This window comes from Vulpes vulpes, chromosome 13 (genome assembly GCF_048418805.1).
Source record: "Vulpes vulpes isolate BD-2025 chromosome 13, VulVul3, whole genome shotgun sequence".
In the NCBI taxonomy this organism is placed as follows: Eukaryota; Metazoa; Chordata; class Mammalia; order Carnivora; family Canidae; genus Vulpes; species Vulpes vulpes.
Window position 1 is genome coordinate 153,375,207 of NC_132792.1, and position 19,910 is coordinate 153,395,116.

At 53.2% G+C, this 19,910-nt stretch overlaps 1 protein-coding gene across 1 annotated transcript in view; it reads left to right on the forward strand.

Annotated features, from left to right (window-relative positions):
- Window positions 1-19,910, forward strand: part of PLXNA2 (plexin A2) — a 207,888-nt gene that overhangs the window by 121,360 nt on the left and 66,618 nt on the right. Inside the window, exons 5-8 of the mRNA XM_025982299.2 lie at window positions 12,800-12,900; window positions 16,262-16,385; window positions 18,086-18,239; window positions 18,869-18,965. Coding sequence (XP_025838084.1) covers window positions 12,800-12,900; window positions 16,262-16,385; window positions 18,086-18,239; window positions 18,869-18,965 — 476 coding nt within the window. The remainder of the gene's footprint in view (window positions 1-12,799; window positions 12,901-16,261; window positions 16,386-18,085; window positions 18,240-18,868; window positions 18,966-19,910) is intronic.

Consider the following 19,910-nt stretch of genomic DNA (forward strand, 5'->3'; position numbering starts at 1 on the left):
CAAAGGGTGACACGTTCCTGGTCGTCCACCTCGAGGTGATCGCTCTCGGCTAGGAGCCTGTCCAATGACACTTGGACTTACTAGTTTGCCCACCAGAGGCACCACGGGACCATGACTAACTTGTAATCATAGCCCCATAGTAGGAGACTTGATACCTACTGTTGGGTGGTATCAAGACTTGGGTCTGTTGGGTGTATGAAGAGATAAACGAATGATTCATACCTGGATGGACTAATGAATAAGTGAATGAGTCAACAAGCCAATGAACAAAATAAACACCAATTGTAAAAGTCAAGTTATAAAGCACCGAGTTCTTAACAACCGTAGGCCGGCCCCCTCGTGCGTGTAGATCCCAAGGCCGGGTCAGTCAACCCCTACTGACTCACCCTTGGGTGTAGTCACTGCTGCCCCAGTGGGAATGGTCTTCATCCAACTGACCGGTCTATGCAGATTCCCTGAGCAGCCCAACGGCGGAGGATCCGGCAAAGCACGGGAGCCTTGCTGCCTCCCCGTCACCACCCTGCCGGCATTGCCTGAATGAACAGTTGAGCTCTATACAGAGAGGAGATTTATAAATTTTGATGTAAGTTCAGGAGTTTCTCTTTTTTTTTCTTGCTTAGGCAGATATTTAACATGTACTGTCATCCAGCATCTCTCTGCCTCTGCCTCTCCACCTCTACACACGCACACGGACACACCCGCGCACACACACTCGTCCACTCACCTACTAATTTGTCCTAGGAAGCCGTGAGTGACAAAGAACTACTCTGTCCTTCCCAAGGGAGCCAGCCACTTGGCATCTGACGAAAAAAATCAGAGAGAATATTTTCAGATCTCATGTGTCAGGGAAGACAGGATGGCCAAGTCTCAGATGGTTAGAGAGAAGAACAGACAGATGGCTGAGAAGATGCCCTCCATGAGGTGCACTGGAAACCCAAATTTGGTTTTACAACACACGACTCTGATGGCTCCTCGTCTGCTCAGATCTATCCAACACCTTAGGTGGAGAGATGGCCGCCCGTCTCGGATCCTGTGCCTGTGCGTAGAGCTAAGCTGGCTCTGACCTTTCCTATGTGCGTGGCTGTCTAGTGGGGTGGCCTGAAGAAGGGCTTCTGCGGTTGGGCTTGGCCAAATCTTACACTTTTCAGTAGGGTTGCTCTCTCTAGGTCAAGGTGACCTGGGAAAGTCAACGTGGAGGTCCCTTCATAACCCCAGAAGCCGATTCCGGGGAAGATACCAAGAATGGGAAATTAGTACACAAGGAGCCCCTGAGAACCTGCAAGCTTTATAAGCAGGAGTGCCAGCATCAGAGCCAGAGGCACAGTTGGGCATCAGGAGACAGAAACTGGAGCTTGGCTGGGAGGCAGTGCCAGGACCTCTGCCAAAAGGAGCTCATTCTTATGATCCCCTTGAGGAGCAGTGACGTCCTAAAGGGCCCACTGTCCCTCTTATAGAAGGATTCCCTGAGTCTCCATCCCAAAACACACTGAAGGTAGGCCCCACCTTCTTACCCAGACAAGAGCAAAAGTGTTCTTACTCCAGATCCTGACCAGCCTCTTTTTGGGCCCTGATGATTCCCACCCCAAGGCTCACCTTCCCAACGTTATGTGCCGTGGATGCTTCAAAGGGAATTTGGGATTAACTGGTGCTCCAGACCCTCTTGTCTTGCTCTGCTGGTAACTGGAAGGCAGGGGGAGCAGAAGTTGAGGGGATGGGGCCCAGGGACCATAGTCTAGAAGCTAGATGCCCAGCTCTTAGAGAAAATCAGTCTCCACGTGGTAAGGTTATACTCGGGCTCCGTGCGTCCTGGGGCCTCAGTGGAACCACCTGAACAAGCACGAGCGTGGAATGAACGGGAATGGGTGGATAAAGAGTCATCCCTGCCATGTTTCTCCATCCCCCTGCCCTCATCGCTCCCCCCCGCCCCGGGGGTAGAAGAGCTGACGTTGACCCTATCGGGAAGGCTGTGGGACCTGGCTGATTCTAGGCATCTGGATCCCAGGTGGGAGATCTGTGCTCGTTACGTCTTAGGCCCAGTTTCTCAAACCCTCTCCTCTCCGATTTCCTATCCCACCTGCTTCTCCTAACTGAATAAACCCACAGTTGTCATGGAGACAACATAGTATCGGCATCTCTGCTTCTTTGTAGATCCTTCCAAAAAAACAAAACTAGAAAGGGCCCTATTTCTCCCTCCCCTGTATTGCTGGCTCCGAGCCTGTCTAAGAAAATACGGGGTGGCGTTTGGAATGTCTACTCTGCCCGTTCGGTTTCCTACCCTCGTTATGCTTTTCCTTTGCCCACGTTTTACATGAATCCTTAGAAGACTCGGCTTGATTTGACTTCTTCCCGCAGAGGATCTTAGGTTTTAGTGCACGTCGGCCTCAGGTAGGATTAAGTCATTACTAAGGACAATAGTCGGAGTGGCTGTACTGCTCTTTATGCAAAGGGCAGGCGTAATTCTCCCCATATGACACATGGGCAGTCCCAGCCCAAAGAGGCTAGGTGGCCTGCTCAAGGTCACTCGACACAGGAGCGCAGAGCCCGGGTGAGGGCCCTTTGCAGCTTTCCCTTGCAAACACTGCCACCTTCAGTGGGGTCTGCAGATAGAGACCGAGCGTGATAACTACCACTATTGAGCACCAACTGTGTGCACGGCTCTTGATGTGCAGGTGAGACCGAAGCCCTCAAACAGCCTTGTGAAGTCGGTATCATTATCGTCCCCACTTTACAGAGGAGGAAATTGAGGTGTGGGGGGAGCTGACAACTTAACGTCACACGGGGGATAAGCATAGGAACTGGCTCTGAAACTTGAGGACTGTCCCCTTCACTGTCCACCTTCTCCATCAGTACAAAATATGGCCTCTCCCCGAAAAAAGAAAAAAAAAGGGTCCAGGAGAGGTCATTGCTCCAGTGCTCCTCAAAAGGACAAATTTCACCGGTTGGGGCCAGAAGTTTCTTTTAGCCACCGCCTTATCCCCTTTGACTCCTGTATGTCCCTCTGCTGGGTTTTATGAATGAGGGGAAAACTGTCATTGAAAAGTTCAACCAACTTTGGATTCCACTCTCTGAGTGATAGATAGCTTTAATTACTCCGAATTACTCAGCCTCTCCACTCTTCTCCCCCAAGTCATTAAAAATAGATTTTCTCTTTGAACTCCACTCCGCCCTGAGGTCTCCAGATAGTCAGGAGTTCTTAGGAGACAGCCCCAGGGTCAGCTTCTGGTCAGAAGGTTGCATGTTGCTTTAGTTGCAATCACAGCCTCCAGAAACTCCAGCTGGTTTTCTGGGGGTTGGTGCCTCCCCTTTTCTTCAGGATATCGATCATGTGACTTTTCACAGCTGAGAGGACAGGCAGGAGGCTGGGCTGGTGTTTACTTTATGAGGATTTAAGGAGGTCTCACACTTGGCTATTGATTTTTGAAGAAGGCATCTAACACTGGGAACAAACCATCATGAGTTCTTCCCATTAATTACTGGGAGGTGGATTCGTAGGAACGGCCAAAGCTGAAAATGGGAGCTCAGAGGTGCTCTGCTCGCTGATGAACAGGTGCTGTGGTGTCCATTAGAGGTAGGAAGCCGGGGCCCTGATGAGGGGAACCGGCTTGCCCCGAACCACACAGCTCACTCCTGGCCAGACCAGGGCAGAGAGCACCTTCCCCCTCTGGGCTCGAGGCCTCCGTGACATTCCCAGGAGGCTCGGGATGGAAAATGTGCCATCTGCTCAGAGCCTGTCCTGTTATTGTCCTGGTCCTGGCCAACTTCAAAAAAGAACCCTTCCGCCGTCACCGGCCTCTCTTCCCCTTGGCCCTCTGACATCACCACATTTGTGGCATCTCGCTCCATATTCACCATCGGAATCGTTGCTAGCAAACTGGAGGGTACAAGGAGCTAAGAGGTGAGCAGTTGGTCAGGTGGGGGAACGTACAGATCCTCCCAGACTTAGGATGGGGTTACATCCCCCCAAACCCACGGTAAGTTGACCTGCATTCCGTACCCCTAGCCTACCGAACACCGTAGTTCAGCGAGCCACCCTGACGCGTGCTCAGAACACTCGCACTGGCCGACAGTTGGGCCAAATCACCCAACACAAAGCCTAGCTTATAATCAAGTGTTGCATCTCTCATGTAGCGGATTGAATACTGTCCTGAAAGTGAAAAACCAGCCTGGTAGTATGGGCACGGAATGGTTTCCAGTGTTGTTTACCCCTTGGGATCCCATGGCTGACGGGGCGCAGTGCTCACGGCCACCGCCCAGCAGCAGGAGACAGCACCGTACCACACTGTGCTGCTAGCTGGGGAAAAGACCCAAATTCAGAGTTCAAAATACGGTTTCTGCTGAATGCATATGGCTTTCGCACCATCTTAAAGTCAAAAGATCTTACGTCGAGCCATCGTAAGTCTGTGATCGTGGTGTCCAAGGACATGCCGAGGCACTGCAGCTGGCACCTGATTTCTAAGAGAAAGAAAGGTGGCCCCGACAGCCAGCCCTTGGGGCAGCCTCAGGAGAGGGGGTCTTCACTCTCCAGGGTGACCTGTCTCCACTTCCCTCTGCCGACCCCACCCCCCACTCCCAGCCTGGGAGTCCGACAAACCTGGATTCCAGTTCTGAGTCTGCCACCTGCAAGGCATGTGACCTTGGGTGGGTTATTTAACCGGAGACTCTTTCCTAATGAGTAAAGTGAGGCTACGATTACCTTGCCTGCAAAGTTGGCATAGGATTAAATGAGATAATACACACCAAGTACCTGGCATGCAGTAGGTTCTGGCTAAATGAAAGCTAGCACTATTATTATTATTCCTGCTGCTTCGCTCCGTTCCACAAGCTCCGCCAACTGCCAGCTCAGAGCCAGGCGGTGCCAGCCAGGAGCCTGCCAGCCATCAGCAGGAGGCCTCAGGCCCTACCACCTCCTCACGCCTCATCCTTGGGGAGCAGACCCCAGGAGGGGCTGTGGTTGCTGCCCCAGACCTCTGCCCCCACCCATCCCCAGCGGGGAGGTTTAGGTGAGGATGCGGCTTCAGGCATCCAGTAGACAATTAGCTCTTTGCCTGAAAGGACAGCAGAGAGGAGCTGTCTTTTCCCACGGAAATTTGCTGAACCGTAGAAGATATAGGACAAGGCATGTCAGGGGCTGGTGCAGCCCGCCCTGTCCCTGGAGGGTCCACTGTGGCTTGGGCTGGTCCCTGGCTTAGGCCTCTCCGACCAGCTGCCCACACCTGTCTCCCTGTGAGGGCTCTGAACCCTGCCCCATCGGGTGTGAAGGGAAAGACAGGGCCCCAAGCACTCAGGCCTCTCGAGAGTGTTATACCCATTGCCCCAGGCCAATGGGATTTGGGGAAAGCCCGTGAAGAGAGAGACTGCGCCCACCCACGAATCCCCCAGTGAACAATTAGTGGGTGCCAGCAAGCTACGTAGAAGTGTGGGGATGGAGAAGCAAATTACCCATCCTCGGTTCCTTCCTGCCTCCTGAGCCTGGCACGGTCTGGGCTCACCTCAAACCTTGTCTATTCAAACTGTCGCCTGAACCTCCGCATCTTCAGGAAGGTCCCAGCATGGGCAATGGAGGGCTCTCCTCCCTCTGGCCACCTTGCCACACTACAAGATGGAGCCAGGGCTAAGCCAGCCCTGGGGGGAGCCTCTGTTTCCTAGTGGATCACATGGAAATCCTAACACACAACAATGCCCGACCTGTCTTCCTCCCTGGGGGGTTGCATGGATCAAAGGAGATAACAGTGTGGGAAAGCGCCTGGAAAAGCTAAAACCCTCCCCTGCAACTGCGGTGACGGTGCCACGGACCTCAGCCCACGTGCCAGGCCTGGCCGGGGCCCTCTTCTGTCTGCCCTCAGCCCTGGACACACACCAGAGCGTTGGCGGCTTTGCTGGAAAAGTGGTCTGACCTGGGGAGAAAAGGAGAAAGGGGGTCTGAGACCTTCGTGCCTGGAAGGAGAGAGAGGGCCAGCTGGTGGGACCCCCGAAAGAAGGTAGCAAGGAAAGGAGCAAGCTCGGGGAGACAGTTGGGCGTCAGCTGCTGTGCGCCTCGCCCCAGGCCCTGGGGACCAGGAGGCTGTCGGTCAGGCCAACTGCATGCTCCGGCCAGGCTGTGCATGCCACCTCCCATCCTTGCCACCTGGCTCCTGGCCACTGAGAAGGCCTCTGTCTCCTTCCTTGTGTCAGGAGGCAGGGGACACGTGTGGGGACAGGTGTACCATCTGGCAGGAGGAGGGGGGCGCGGATTCCAGGGAAGCAGGGGATTAAATGCTCATGCTCTGAGGGGCCCCAGCAGCCTGGAGAACAGCTTTTCCTTCTTTCCTCCCGCTCTCTGTGTGTCTCTCTCTTGCTCAGCTGCAGAGGAATCCTATAGGCCTCCTGAACCCTGAGCGTTAGGCCCCCCGAGGCCTTCTGTCCTTTGAGCCATGACTGTCTCTTGCTTATACCTCTATCGTGCCGTCTGGCCCATTGTGTTGAGATGATCTGTTTCCTTGGTTTTATCCTCCAAGAAACCAAGAACTCTAGGAAGGCGGAGCATTTGGCCCCAGTGCCCAGCGGAGAGCTTAGCACAGTATCAATGCGCAGTAAACGCTGAAGGATGCAGAGGACCCCGGGCACAATCTGTGGGTGTTGTGCTGCTTCAACTCGTGTGTTGGTCCCGGAGACGCATCGGGGTTCTCAGGACCATGTAGTTCCTTTCAGGTGTCCACACAGGGAGGCAGAGACATGGCAATGGGTTCTCTGTCCCCAAGCTCACTTGGCAAAGGGCGCTGGCCCCTATGTCTGTGGTTGGACAACTCTGAAGAGCAGCGATGTGTTTGTACCTGAGGAACTCACTGTCCAGGGCCTCAGAGGCCTTCCTGGCCTCGCCCTGGGTGCCCCAGCCATCTGCCACGTTCTTCAAGATCTTGAGGAACAAGGCTGGTTCCAGCCATTCCCTCAGTGACTTGTCCCCGCCGCTGACTATAATCTGGTACCATGTGCCTGGGCGTGCAGGGCCTCACACCGTGAGGAGAAGACGGGGCGTGGGGCGAAGCACCTTCAACTCTGCACATCCCCACTGGGCCCTTCCCACAGAGAGCTCCAGCCCTGCTGAATCAGGCCACGGAAGGCACTAGAGACGCAGGACCCCGAGGCCAGAGGAGCCGAGAACACAGTATGAGTCACCTTTAATTAAGAGTATTTCTTAAGTAAATGACTTAATAGGACAGTTATATTCATTAGAGGTATAATTACAGGACCTAGGATCAAGCAGAAAAGAATGTGGAGCGTGAGGGTGGAATCTGTCCGGAGCGGCTCCCTGGTCCCGGGGGTCAGGAGCTGGGCGTCCTCCACTGTACACTTCTCATGGCTCCACTCCTGTCCCAGCCCAGCCACCCTTGGGTCCCAGCACCCAGCCCAGGGGGTGGGGGAGCCTCAGGCATAATTAAAATGCAATCCTAATAAACAAACACTCATTAAGGCGCCACAGAGTGTGCCATTAAACTCTGAGTCAGCCCTGACAGGGCCGCCTGACTCCGTGGACGCTCGGCTAGAGGAAGCTGCTCTGCTTCTTGAGCTTCTCGATCCCCGCCTGTCCTGCCCCACCCACCAGGTCCTGGAGCACACGCCCGCCTGTCACCCAGGCTTGGGATCCAAACTGGCTTCCTTTAGGGCCTCCAGAGACTCAGAGTTTTCAGGGCCAGTTTCTCGCCGGGCACAGAGCAGTCCCCGGAGGCCCCCACTCTTCCCCCCTCATCAGTCTCATTCCTTCCATAGACCGATGCAGAGTTTTATTCCAGTTCCTCAAGGTTGGGGACCTAACTCCCAAGGAGTGGGGTTACCTGCACCAGTGGCTCTCCATCGTTAGGTCCTAAGCGTCAGCTGGAGAGCGCGTTAGAACTGCTGCTCAGGCCCCATTCTGGAGTTTCTGACTCTGTGGGCTCTGGACTTTCTCGTCTCATAAGCTCACAGGCAATGCCAACAGTGCCGGGTCCAGGGCCTTCCAGGGCCTTCCAGGGCCTTCCAGGGCCTTCCAGGACCATGCATGGAGAGCCATCGCTCCTCGAGAGCTCCAGGGCCACCTCTTTCTGCAGGATGTTCTTCTGGCCAAGCAGTGGCAGTCAGGAGAGCTCAGACCCCAGTTCTGTGGCCTGTCGGTCCTTCCCAGCCCCAGCCCAGCCAAACCTGCCTCTCTAGATTTATACCCTTGCTCTCACCCAAGGTTTGCTCAAGAAACTCTTGCCTTCCCATTTGCCCCTGCAACGCTGTCCATCTGTGTCGATATCATTCACCCTTCAAGACCCAGGCACATGCCTTGTTTCTCACAAAAACCTGCTTGGGACTCCCATCTAGAGCAGCACCAACCCAGAGAAATAAAGCACACGCCGTACATGCAGGCCCCGTGTATAACTTTAACTTTTCTGGCACCTGGATTTTTTTACAGTTAAGAGCAAAGAAGTGAAGTGCATCATAGATATTATTTAACCCAGCGTCTGAACATTTTCCTTTTTAACACGGGTCGATAAAAAATTTTCAATGTGATGTATTTTTTCCCCCATACGAAATCTTCAAAACTCAGGGCGCTTGTGTCCTTAGAGCCCGTCTCAACTTGAACCAGCCACGTTTCAGATGCTTGTAAGCACGCGAGCTAGTGGCTCTCACGTGGGACGCTGCAGGCTTAGTAAAAGTATTTCCTCTTTGCTCTGAATTCCCTCAGCTGTCTTGCTGTGCCTCTCGCAGAGTGTTCATCACTCGCTTGTCTTTTTATTGCCAGTCTGTTTGCAACGCGAAGTTGATGGCTGTATTTTAATGCTGCAGTTGTCTTCAACCTCACTCCCCTGAAGTGCCCAACACTGGCCTGTATGTGGGATGTGATCGATGAATATTGGTTGATGAATGAACATAGAAACACATGAATTATAGGAAAGACAGAGAACCCACGGAACCATCTGGCTTTGAGGGTCTCCTCCCAGTCCCCGTGACATTTCTTGCCTCTGGTTTGTGCGTGGCTAGTAGATCTTGGAGGAGAGAATCGTCCAAGTTTTAGAACCGCCCCCCCCCACCCCAGAAGTTTCCTGTTTCACTTTGCTCTTCAACTCCATGCATTTAAAAAAAAAGAGAGAGAGAGAGAGAGAGAGAGAGAGAGAGAGAGAAATTCCCACCAGGAGGGCCCAGGAAACAGGAAAAATAGTTGTGCTATTGGTTTCATGTTTGGAGAAGAACAGGGTTCTCACTATCTCCGTGGCACTTGGCGTGAAAGTGGGCTTTGTTGCTGGAGACACTGCCCCCATTCAGGGCCGCCTTTCCCAGCTGCTGAGAGCCGGGCTGTGTTTTGACAGACGGGCCGAATGCAATGCAGACAGTTGTTTTAATTTCCAGCCAGATGCAGACATCACTCACACGGAGCCCGAAGCCCAAGAAAGGAAGGCTGGGCCCTGGGCTGTGGCGCTCAGGCCTCAGAGGGCGGGTTGGAGGGGGGTGGGCGGAAGCCCCCCGCCCCGGGGCAGTGGGTCACAGAGATCCTGGCGGCTGCGAGTTCCAGGCCCAGGAGAGGCAGCTTTCAGAAAGGTGCTCCTTGTAGGAATCAAAGGCCATGAGTCAGAGGTCAAGGGTTGCTTCTTAAGGCAATGTGATGAGGCCAGTAGCTGGTGGCAATGGCTGGATGGTCTCTTTCATTTATTTATTTATTTTAAAGAGTGATTGATTGATTGATTGATTGATTTGAGAAAGAGAGCACATGCAGGAAAGGGAGTGGGTGGAGCAGAGGGACAGGGAGAGGGAGCATCTTAAGCAGGCTTCACGCCCAGCACGGAGCCCTATGTGGGGCTCGATCTCAGGACCCTGAAATCACGACCTGGGCCAAAATCAAGAGTCAGACGCTTAACCAACGGAGCCACTCCGGTGCCCCTATATGGTCTCTTTCAACTGTACCAAGTCATTCAGGACAAAAATTGTGAACGGTCTCAGAGAGGAGTTAGGTAAACTGGGAAGTAGAATCACAAAGGCCAGAATGTGAAGGACAAGTGCAGCCTCCCTCTGAGGGCAGAAATCCCTCTCCCAGCCTTCCACATACCAGGCACCTTGACTCTGCTTATGCATCCCCGGGATGGGAGTTCCTTGCAGAAGCGAGTGCTACTGGACAACCTTGACCTTCCCAGGTTGGGCTTTCCTGAAACTTGGCACCCATGAGTCCTGCTGTGGCCATACTGCTTCCCTTCAGACGTTGGAAAACCAGGGTGCCTGGGTGGCTCAGCAATTGAGTGTCTGCCTTCGGTTCAGGGCGTGATTCTGGGGTCCTGGGATCGAGTCCCACATTGGGCTCCTTGCAGGGAGCCTGCTTCTCCCTCTGCCTTTGTCTCTGCCTCTCTCTGTGTCTCTCATAAATCTTTTAAAAAAATAATAAACGTTGGAAAATCACCTCAAGACTCATCTTCTCAGACCTCAGTAAACATCCTAGATCCATCAGCTGGACCTCAGCTGTTGCATCTGGATCCCGCCCCATCCTGACCACTCTTCCAGAAAGGACCTCTGGTTGAATGACACCACTCCTGGAGCAGAGACCCGAGCTGGGCACTCCCCACTGTGGGCTGGCCTCTCTCCACCCTGATACCCTATTTATGCAGATCCTGAGCAAATTAGCCCCTTGGCTAATATCTCACCCTGTCGGGCCATACTGGACATGGCTTCAACTCACATCCTCAGGTCTAGTACGTGGGAGCTACTTCAGACTAACCTCCACTGATATACCAACTTCTTAAACTGAATTGCAAGATTTTGCTATTATCCTGCTTGCATTTCATGTTTTTGTTATTAGAACGTTAGGACTGTTTAAAGCTGATCATGGGGCAGCCTGGGTGGCTCAGCAGTTTAGCGCCACCTTCGGCCCAGGGTGTGATCCTGGAGACCCGGAATGGAGTCCCATTGTCAGGCTCCCTGCATGGAGCCTGCTTCTCCCTCCACCTGCGTCTCTGCCTCTCTCTTTCTCTCTGTCTCTCATGAATAAATAAACAAAATCTGAAAAAAAGAAAAAAGCTGATCATGGCCACTCCCTTACTGGAGAGCCTTGTAATATGAATATTAGGTGTTAGGATATGGTAAGGAGGAGCACCCAACAGAAAAAGGAAACCTCCTGGGGCTGGTGCACACGACCTTTCATAGTCTGGCCCCTGAGTATGTCCCCTGACATCTCACGATGCCCCGGCCAGGCCACACCCTTGAGTTACGCTGAGCTTGTCCATGATAATCCTGCTCGTGACATTGGTCAGCATGCAGCGCCCTTAAGGGTCTCTGCCCGGCCTGCTCCTGCCCTAGCTGACTCACACTTACCCCAGTAGCCCCTTCCCCCTACAAGTTGGGGGGGCCCCTCCTGGAAGGGCCCCTCCTGGAAGGGCCCCTCCTGGAAGTCACACCCATCCCATGCAAGGAGCTCTGGCTTTGCAGTCACCAACTCCCCCTGGACTCTGAGCTCTGCAGGGCAGGGCTCTGTGTCCTGACGGCTGGTATTTCTGTGTCACATAGCACCGGAGCCTCCTTATGGTGACATCTGATAAACATTTGCTAGAGAAGCGTGTTAAACTTCTCCCAAGCCTCTCAGGAGGATGCTGTGAAAGTGTCTCCAGCAGATCCTTTGTCCGTCTGCCAGAGGCCAAACACCATGCGGCTGGCCCCTGGGGGGTGTTTGCACTTGAGTTCACATGACCAGTGGGTGGGGGACCTCTGCACCCTGCCAAAGGAGAACCCATCCCCAGCCCGGCAAATGGTTTTGCAGCCCAGCAGCCTCCTGCCCTGACCAGCGGCAGTGCCTGACACAGCAAATGGAAGACTTCAATCTTCTGATCTTACCTGGCCTGAGTGCCACACACTGGGCAGGTGGAGGTGTCAGGTCCAGGCAGGCCCATCTCAGGGCCCTGCGGGACCCCACGGGGAATGGACGGGAGCTTGCTGGGGCTGCACACTTGGGGTAGGGGGCAGGGACTCGATCTGTAAAATCCCACTTTCCCCAGCAGCTCATCTCTGTGGATGTTCCCATTTAGCCAGACTTTTCAAAGGATGGGAGATTTACTAGAAAAATTGAATACAGACATCAGAGAATGGGATAATTGGATCCAGGTGGTATGTTTGGTTGGCTGTAAAGAGACTGTGCCATACGATGAATATTATTTGATAGGAAAAGTTTCTCCTTCTCTCCCTTTTTAAATGTTTTCTGTGCCTGTGAGGGGCAGGATGTCTCAGCCCAAGCCCAGCTGAAAGCCCTTCAGAGACAAGTCGGTGGCACCCAATAGGCTTTCCACAGAGTTTTAACCATTTTCAGCACTTAGCAGGAGCCTGGCCAGCTCTTGCAAGGGCGTGGTGGGCAGAAAGAGACAGGAAGGGGGCACCTGGGTGGCTCAGTGGTTGAGCATCTGCCTTTGGCTCAGGGCGCGATCTCAGGGTCCTGGGATCGAGTCCTGCATTGGGCTCCCCACAGGGAGCCTGCTTCTCCCTCTGCCTGTGTCTCTGCCTCTCTCTGTGTGTCTCTCATGAATGAATAAATAAAATCTTTAAAAAAAAAAAAAAGAGAGAGACTGGAAGATTGGTTCCTGCCCCTGGTGAAGGCAAGCAGCAGCCTTGGGCCTGCCACCCCCAGAAACACATTCCCCTTAGCTATACCCTCCTTGCACCAGGCAAACAGATGAGAGCATAAGGAGGCCATTGATCCCCCCCTGCCCCCCGCAGTGTCACCTCTTTAGGGGTGGGGACAGTGCAAGTGTGGGTGGGTGTAGGTGAGTCTGAACCCGCATCACCCAGTCGTCACTCCCTGATCTAACCACACTCTCTTTCATCTTTCTGCTAGATCACCAGGGTCCCCGTGGAATCCTGCGAACAGTACACGACCTGTGGGGAATGTCTGAGCTCGGGGGACCCTCACTGTGGCTGGTGCGCCCTACACAACATGTAAGTTGGGGATCCTTCGGGAAAAGGGCCCGGAATGCAGATGGCCAGGTGCTTTCCTGGGAGTGTTGATGAGGATGTGACTGTGGTTTCCAGGGAGAGGAATTTCCAGTAATTCTAATCCAGGTTGGAGAACAGGAAGAGAGGCCACACGGGTTGGAGGGTCCTTCTTTCCCAGAGTAACGCCCTTGCTTCTCATCTCACTTCCAAATTCTGCCCTCTGGGCTGCTCTGAAGTCTGCACCTTGTCGACGCTGGGGAGGGTAGTGGTTCCAGAAGAACTCACGGGAGAAGCTGTAGAAGCTCTGGGGTTTCCCCAGAACCTCCTCAGTGCCTCCTGCCGCCGGCGTGCAGATGGCAGTGGGCTGGGGTTGGGGCCTGGGGGTCTGGACTCCAGTGAACTGCTGTGTGACCCTGGCTGGTCCACTGAGGACTCTGGGCCTCCATTTCCCCAGCGCTCAATAGGGATGATGCCTACCTGGCAGGTAAACCGTGAGGATTAAATGAAATAATAAATGTTTTCAAAATAAGGAAGCTCAGAATAGGCTGTACCAATCAAAATAATTATTATGAACTCTGAACCTTTGGGAGGACCCTTCTGGCCTCATTAATTCATGATTTCAAGAAGTCTGCATCTCCCTCTAACTAGCCTCACACCCCTATTCAGATACATCCTGGCCCGTTGAATACCAGCTCAATAGAAATGCAAAATCACACTTAAACTTCCTAATTCGAAGGGCCCCAGAGGGAGAGAAGAGGGTGAAAACCCGAAAGGCAAGAGCTGGCTAGGAGTCCTGTTCCCCAATGGAGTTGGAAGCTCCGTGGCTCCCTGCCAGCCAGCAAAGCATCTCCATGAAATGTGCCGGGTTTGGGGTGGAGGCGGAGGCGGAGGGCCAGAGTTCAGGGTCCTGCACAATAGCTCTTGGCTTCCAGCCTCTGCAGCAGGTGTTGCGAGGGCTATGGAGGGAGGGGGGGAAGCAAGCGCCTCACAGATGCAAAATCCGGACTGGATTTGAGCCCACAAAGAAATCCTGGGTTCCCTGCTTGGGTTCGGAGGTTAAGAGACTCCTCAAGAAGTTTGGCAAAAAATGTTCTTGCTAGAACCCAGGCGACGGGGCGCCACTTAGGTCAGGCAAGTGGTACAGATGCCAGCGCCCCAGGAACGGCAAAGGTGGCTGACGCTGTGCTTCCCCTCAGTGCGGCCGACCAGCGACCAGCGGGCCAGCTGAATCTCTCGTCAAGGGGATTTCTTCCTCCAGGGAAGCTGACAGCTGCCCCCGCTCTGTGCAAAGTGTCCTAGGCTACGTGCCCTCTCATTGTGCAGTGGGCATGCCAGCCACACCGCCCACTCCCTGCTCCCTAGCCTGCCCTCCCGGCTTCTGTGCCAGTGGCTCTTCCTGCAGGTGGCACATGCCACTCCGACATGGGGGGTTGCCATTAATTCAACAGCAAGGACAACCGTGTCCCCCAGCTCCTGCTTGAGCCTGCTCATCTGTCTCAGGGGTGGCCCCACACCACCCCTGTCATCCTCTTGTCGGGGTGGGCTGTGGCTTCTAGAATGACTGAGCCACATCAGGACAGTCTCCCATCTCCTCCATCCTCAGAGCCCCTTCCCCGTGACAGAGAATCTCTCCCACCTACTGGGCACACCTCTGCTTCCAGCCACCCTGCCTGCCTGCCGAGAACACCCGTAGGTTTGTCTCTACCCAGAGCTTTCTCCTCTTGGGTCTTTCTCGTGGTCACCAGCCGTCCCACGGTGCCCTCCCACCTGCCACCAGTGGCCTGCCTCAGGATCGGGAGGGAGTGGCGGGCGGGGGGGGGGGGGGCACCTCCAGCTCCCTGGACTCTAATGGAGCCAGAGGCTGAGGGAGATTGTCAGAGAGGCTCTGGGTCCGGGGGGATTTGAAACCTTCCTGTCTCTTCTGCATGCCTTGCTCTTGCAAGTGTGTTATTGTCTCCAAGGCTATTTATCTCTGTTAGGGCTGTTGCCATAAATAGTATGATAAAAAAGAGCCATTTCAGTGAGTCAATGAGATAAAGGCTCCAGTCAAGAGCTCACTTTAGAGCTATCTTAAGGATTCACTTAAACCTCAATAATTCTTTTCTTTGACAGCATTCATATTTAGATCCATTATGTGCCTGGAAAGGAAGAGGGGAGGGCCCTGGAGGGGGGGGGGCTTGGGGGTGGGGGAAGTTGGGGTGGGACTCACTGCCTGCTTGTGGCATCATGTGGTTTGTCGGGGGCTATTCGGTCTGGAGAAGCCCCAGCCCTGGAGTGTGCTCCCCTGTGACGTAGGTGGCAACCAGACGCTACACCATGCCCACCTGCCACCCTGGGCTGAGATGAAGCTGTCGGGAGACGAGGCCACACAGCTTGCAGACGCAGGCAGCCCCGGCTGCGACTCCTGGTCTGCCTCTCTGTCTCCAGGCATTATTTCACACTGCAAATATTTATTTAAAATATACCATGTGACAGGTAGATATCTCAATGAATAAAACATGGTCCCTGCCTTCAGAGAGCCATTAGTCCAGCCACAAGATGGCATGCACACTGACCCACACATTTTGGGGGTGTAGAATAATAACATGAATGGTCTTCATCATTAATATTTTTATTCTAAGGGCTAAAAAGCCATTTTCTTTTTTAAAAATTCTATGTTAGAGAGAGAGCATGCAAGAGAGAGCAAGCAAGCAACGGGGAGGGGTGAAGGGGGAGTCTCAGCGGGGAGCCCCACCCAGGCCTCCATCCCATGACCCTGAGATCAAGACCTGAGTCGAAATCAAGAGTCGGACCTTCAACTGACTGAGCCACCCAGGAGCCCCTAAAAAGCCATTTAGGCACTTAATTTTAATCCTTAAAATTAAGGATTTAAGTGTACACCAGCCCTAGGAGGTAGGGTATTATCACTATCTTCACCATTTTAGGCTTGAGGAAACTGAGGCATGGACAGATTAAGTCACTTGCCCAGGGGCACACAGTACGCAATCACAAGGGGTGTGGGGAGTACCCAGGCCCCCTGGCTCCAAGGCTCATATTCTTCAAGTCTTATGTGCTGCTCCTCACATTCTCCAAACTTCCCACCCTTGCTCCACGAATGTCCTATAAAGATGCTGCCTATCAGGAGCTATTCTCTTGGTCTAAACCGTATGTCTCATACTGAGGGTTAATCCCACCTCCTCTTAGTCTCTGTGTAACTGTGATCAGGACCGTCTGGGAGTCACCCAAGCCCTCTGGGGTAAGTGAAAAGTGTCATGAGAAGACAGGCCACGAGCCTCAGAGCAGCAAACCCCTCTTAAAACCCCCGAGGGGACAGTGAAGATGGGTCTCAGAGGCCTGACCCCTTGTGAATCTGTGTCTATGGCAGGTGCTCCCGCAGGGACAAGTGCCAGCGGGCCTGGGAACCTAATCGATTTGCCGCCAGCATCAGCCAGTGCTTGAGCCTCGAGGTGCATCCCAGCAGCATCTCCGTGTCTGAGCACAGCCGGCGGGTAAGAAACTCCTCCAGGGGGCTGGGGCTGGGGCTGGGGCTGGGGCTGGGAGCGCGCGTTCCTTGAACACGTGTATCTGTCGCTGGCTCACACTTGAAATGCTCCAAGGAAACGGTGTTTGTAGACAATGAAAGCCTAGGGTAGCTCCTATGGAAAAGGGCACAGTCATTCTCCGCACTCCTTGCAAACTCATTACCCATTGATCTGTTTTGTAAATCTAGATTCTGCATTTAGTAACAAACCCCTACAACGTAGTGCAGTCCGACTCTAAATAACACAGTCTCGGCTGTGTGCTGTATTTACATGCCTCCACTCCATGCAGTTTTTCACAGAGACCTAGAGTTGCCTGTGTGTGTGTGTGTGTGTGTGTGTGAGAGAGAGAGAGACAGACAGAGACAGAGAGAGACACATAGACAGAGGAGAGACAGACGCCAAGAGACTGAGACATAAGTCACAGTCAGTGTGTACTTAAAGAGAATATAAAAGAGAATAAAATAGCCCTTAACCACCTGTCGAGGTACAACCTCAAATATTTCATGTCCTTAGGCCCTGCGTGATTATTTCATTCTGAAGGTTTTATGAGCATTTACGGATGTTAATTAGTTAATGAACCTTCCAAGATTTTGGTTCATTCATCCCCACCAGGAGGCTCTGATTCCCATGGAGCTGAGGGAACAAACAGGGGAGTTTGTACCTAAGTCTCTTGGCCCCATGGAAACGAAACTGGGGCAGAGATTCAGCAGCAAACAAATGTTTGGAGAGGCGAGGTGACGCTCATTGTGAGTGAGAAGCCACTGCAAATAAATACAGCCAGGTGTTGGTAGGAAGACAAAGGGAGACCTACCTACAGCGCGGTTCCCAACTTGGAGGCTCCCGTGGGGGGGTTATGGGGAGGGAGGGTATTGTCACCACCACGAACCCTTATGGTCACTCCCGGTTGCTCCAGGAAGCCAGTTGCATTTTTTGCCTATTGTGTCAGATTTCACTTAGATGTTCTATTGTGGTAATTGAGAACAAACTCATTTCGGGGGCGGCTGTGGTATTTTTACCATTCAAAGGAGGGTATGCAAACCTGAAAAGGCTGGAAGGCTCTGGCCTAGATCAGTGGAACCCATCGGCAGCAGCAGACATCATCCGAGCCGCTGGCGTCCACGTTCCTTGCTTTCTCTGATCCCCACAGTTCCTTGTGAAGCCACTGTCCTACTGGGGGGAGCTGTCAGCCAACAGAGCACCTGCTGGGCATTGGGGGGACAGAGAGGCAGAACCTCTAGGACACTCACCATCCTGATAAGCAGCCCCGGAATCCTAGCCAGAGGGAGGAGCTAGCTGTCTTCCACCAACCTAGTAAGCCTCCAGATTGGAAAACCAGTGTTAAGGCTTGTTTGCAAGAGGGCTCAGCTCATGACACACTTTCCATTGTCATGGCTTTTCAGGTCAGAATGGTGAGGGCCTGAGATGGATTTGGGTACCTGTCCCTCTAGTGCCCCTCACCCAGTCCTTTCTGACGCTGGACAAGACTGAAAAAGAAATTAACAGTGATACTAATAAAGACCATTGACTGCACTACCCATGTCCTTCTGTAGAGATGAGGTGGGGGGAGATTGGTCAGCAAGCAGGCCACAGCAGGGCCAGGCCGGAGCTCAGGTCTCCTGAGCCCCTAGCACTCTTCCTATGGCCTCATCTCTTTGCTCCACCCACAGCTCAGCCTGGTTGTGAGCGATGCTCCTGACCTGTCTGTGGGCATCTCCTGTGCCTTTGGGAACCTGACGGAGGTGGAGGGACAGGTGTCTGGGAGCCAGGTCATCTGCATCTCACCAGGGCCCAAGGATGTCCCTGTCATCCCTCTGGATCAAGGTAAGAAGTGCGTGCCATGACGGTCACATGCCAGGGGCTGCCCTACCAGAGCGGTCAAGAGTAGAGGATCACAGGGGAAGGGGTGGCGAGCACTAGCACAAAAGTTGCCTGACCAAGCCTTCATATCGCAGACCCTAACATGGGCTTATATAACTTATTTGAGTTTGAAGGCTAATTATCACGCTCCAAAGCAAAATTCAGAAAGAAGGAAATCCCTTGCTCCCATTTGGGCTAAGTCTGCACAGTGCGCAGAGTTTCTCCAGACTTCCCTTCCCTTCTAGGGATGGCAGTGGCTCCAGCCAGTGATTTTCAGTGGGCTTCTCTCCAGGGAACCTGGGGGCTTGAGGGGTTCCGGGCTAATATTTCTGAAAGTCCTTCAGTAACTGAAGATGCCTGACCAAAGCAAGGGTTTCTTTGGGATGTGATTCATTCTGTTTCCCCTAAGAGGGGGCTTGAGGGCGTCTGGGTCTCAGTGACGGGTGTCTCAACAGGACCAGAGGGACCTTCTTGGGAAGAGATGACCCAGGCAGCATTTATCTACCATCTGTGCCCCAAGAGAGCCCTGGAGTGGCTTAATGGATGGTCCACTGAGCCCCCAGGATGTTACCCACTCCTTTTTTTCTCCCCAGACTGGTTTGGGCTGGAGCTGCAGCTGAGATCCAAGGAGACAGGGAAGATATTTGTCAGCACCGAATTCAAGTTCTACAACTGCAGTGCCCACCAACTGTAAGCACTCAGCGGGCGCAAGTCTCGCGTCAGGGCTGGATGTGGGTGTGGGGGTTCTCTGAGCTCCAGCCGTATTGGTTTCACCTCCAAGTCTCTTCATAAATATTCCTTCTCAGTTCTGTTCAGTTTATTCAGCATTTTCAATGGAATGGCATTCACTCTCCACAGCCTCTGATCCCATCCAGACTCCCCAGCAACCCTACCCACAATGCTCAGGCTAAGGCAGTAAAAAGAAAGCATGAAGTGAAGACGAAGGTCATGGCCCCATGACCATAAGAAAAGTTTTCTCCATTTTAGACGAAGTGGTGGCTTTGGATGTAGAGGTTGACAGTGAAAGGAGTTTAGATACATCCTCCACAGCCAAGTGGAGGAGGACTCAGAGGTAAGAGGCAGCTCTGCACACAGATACCCGCAGAAGGGGACATGATATAAGGGCCCCAGGCTGGGAGGGCGAGAGGAGACTTTAACTCCACTGTGGTCCAGACGCAGCCTATGACTTTGCAAAGAAGAGGGGGAAACCAGACCAAAGCAGCAGCCTCCAGAGGGGCTTGAGTTGAGCCCAGCTGACCGCACCCTCCATCCCCAGCAGTGGAGCACTTACCAGTGGTACCCACAGGCTATGAGATTCTACAGCTGTGCAGGAGGAGAGACCTTATTTAGCTTCTGCCTATCTTCTCTGGAAGAGAAACTGAGAGTCCTTCCATACAAACTGGGAACTCACGGACTGCCTGGTTGAGAAAGAGAGAAACGAGTCTCTTTAATAGGGCCACATAAAGGCCAGTGGACCAGTGGCCATGGACATTGCACCAGGAGAGAGCTCAAGTGACAACTCCACACCAGAGGGAGCAAAAATTGGAAATAGTCTATAGATCTGTTTCCCATTATTCCCATTTCCCAGGACAGGGGTAATCTGAAGTCTGTATAGCTCCAAGGCATCACATCTGT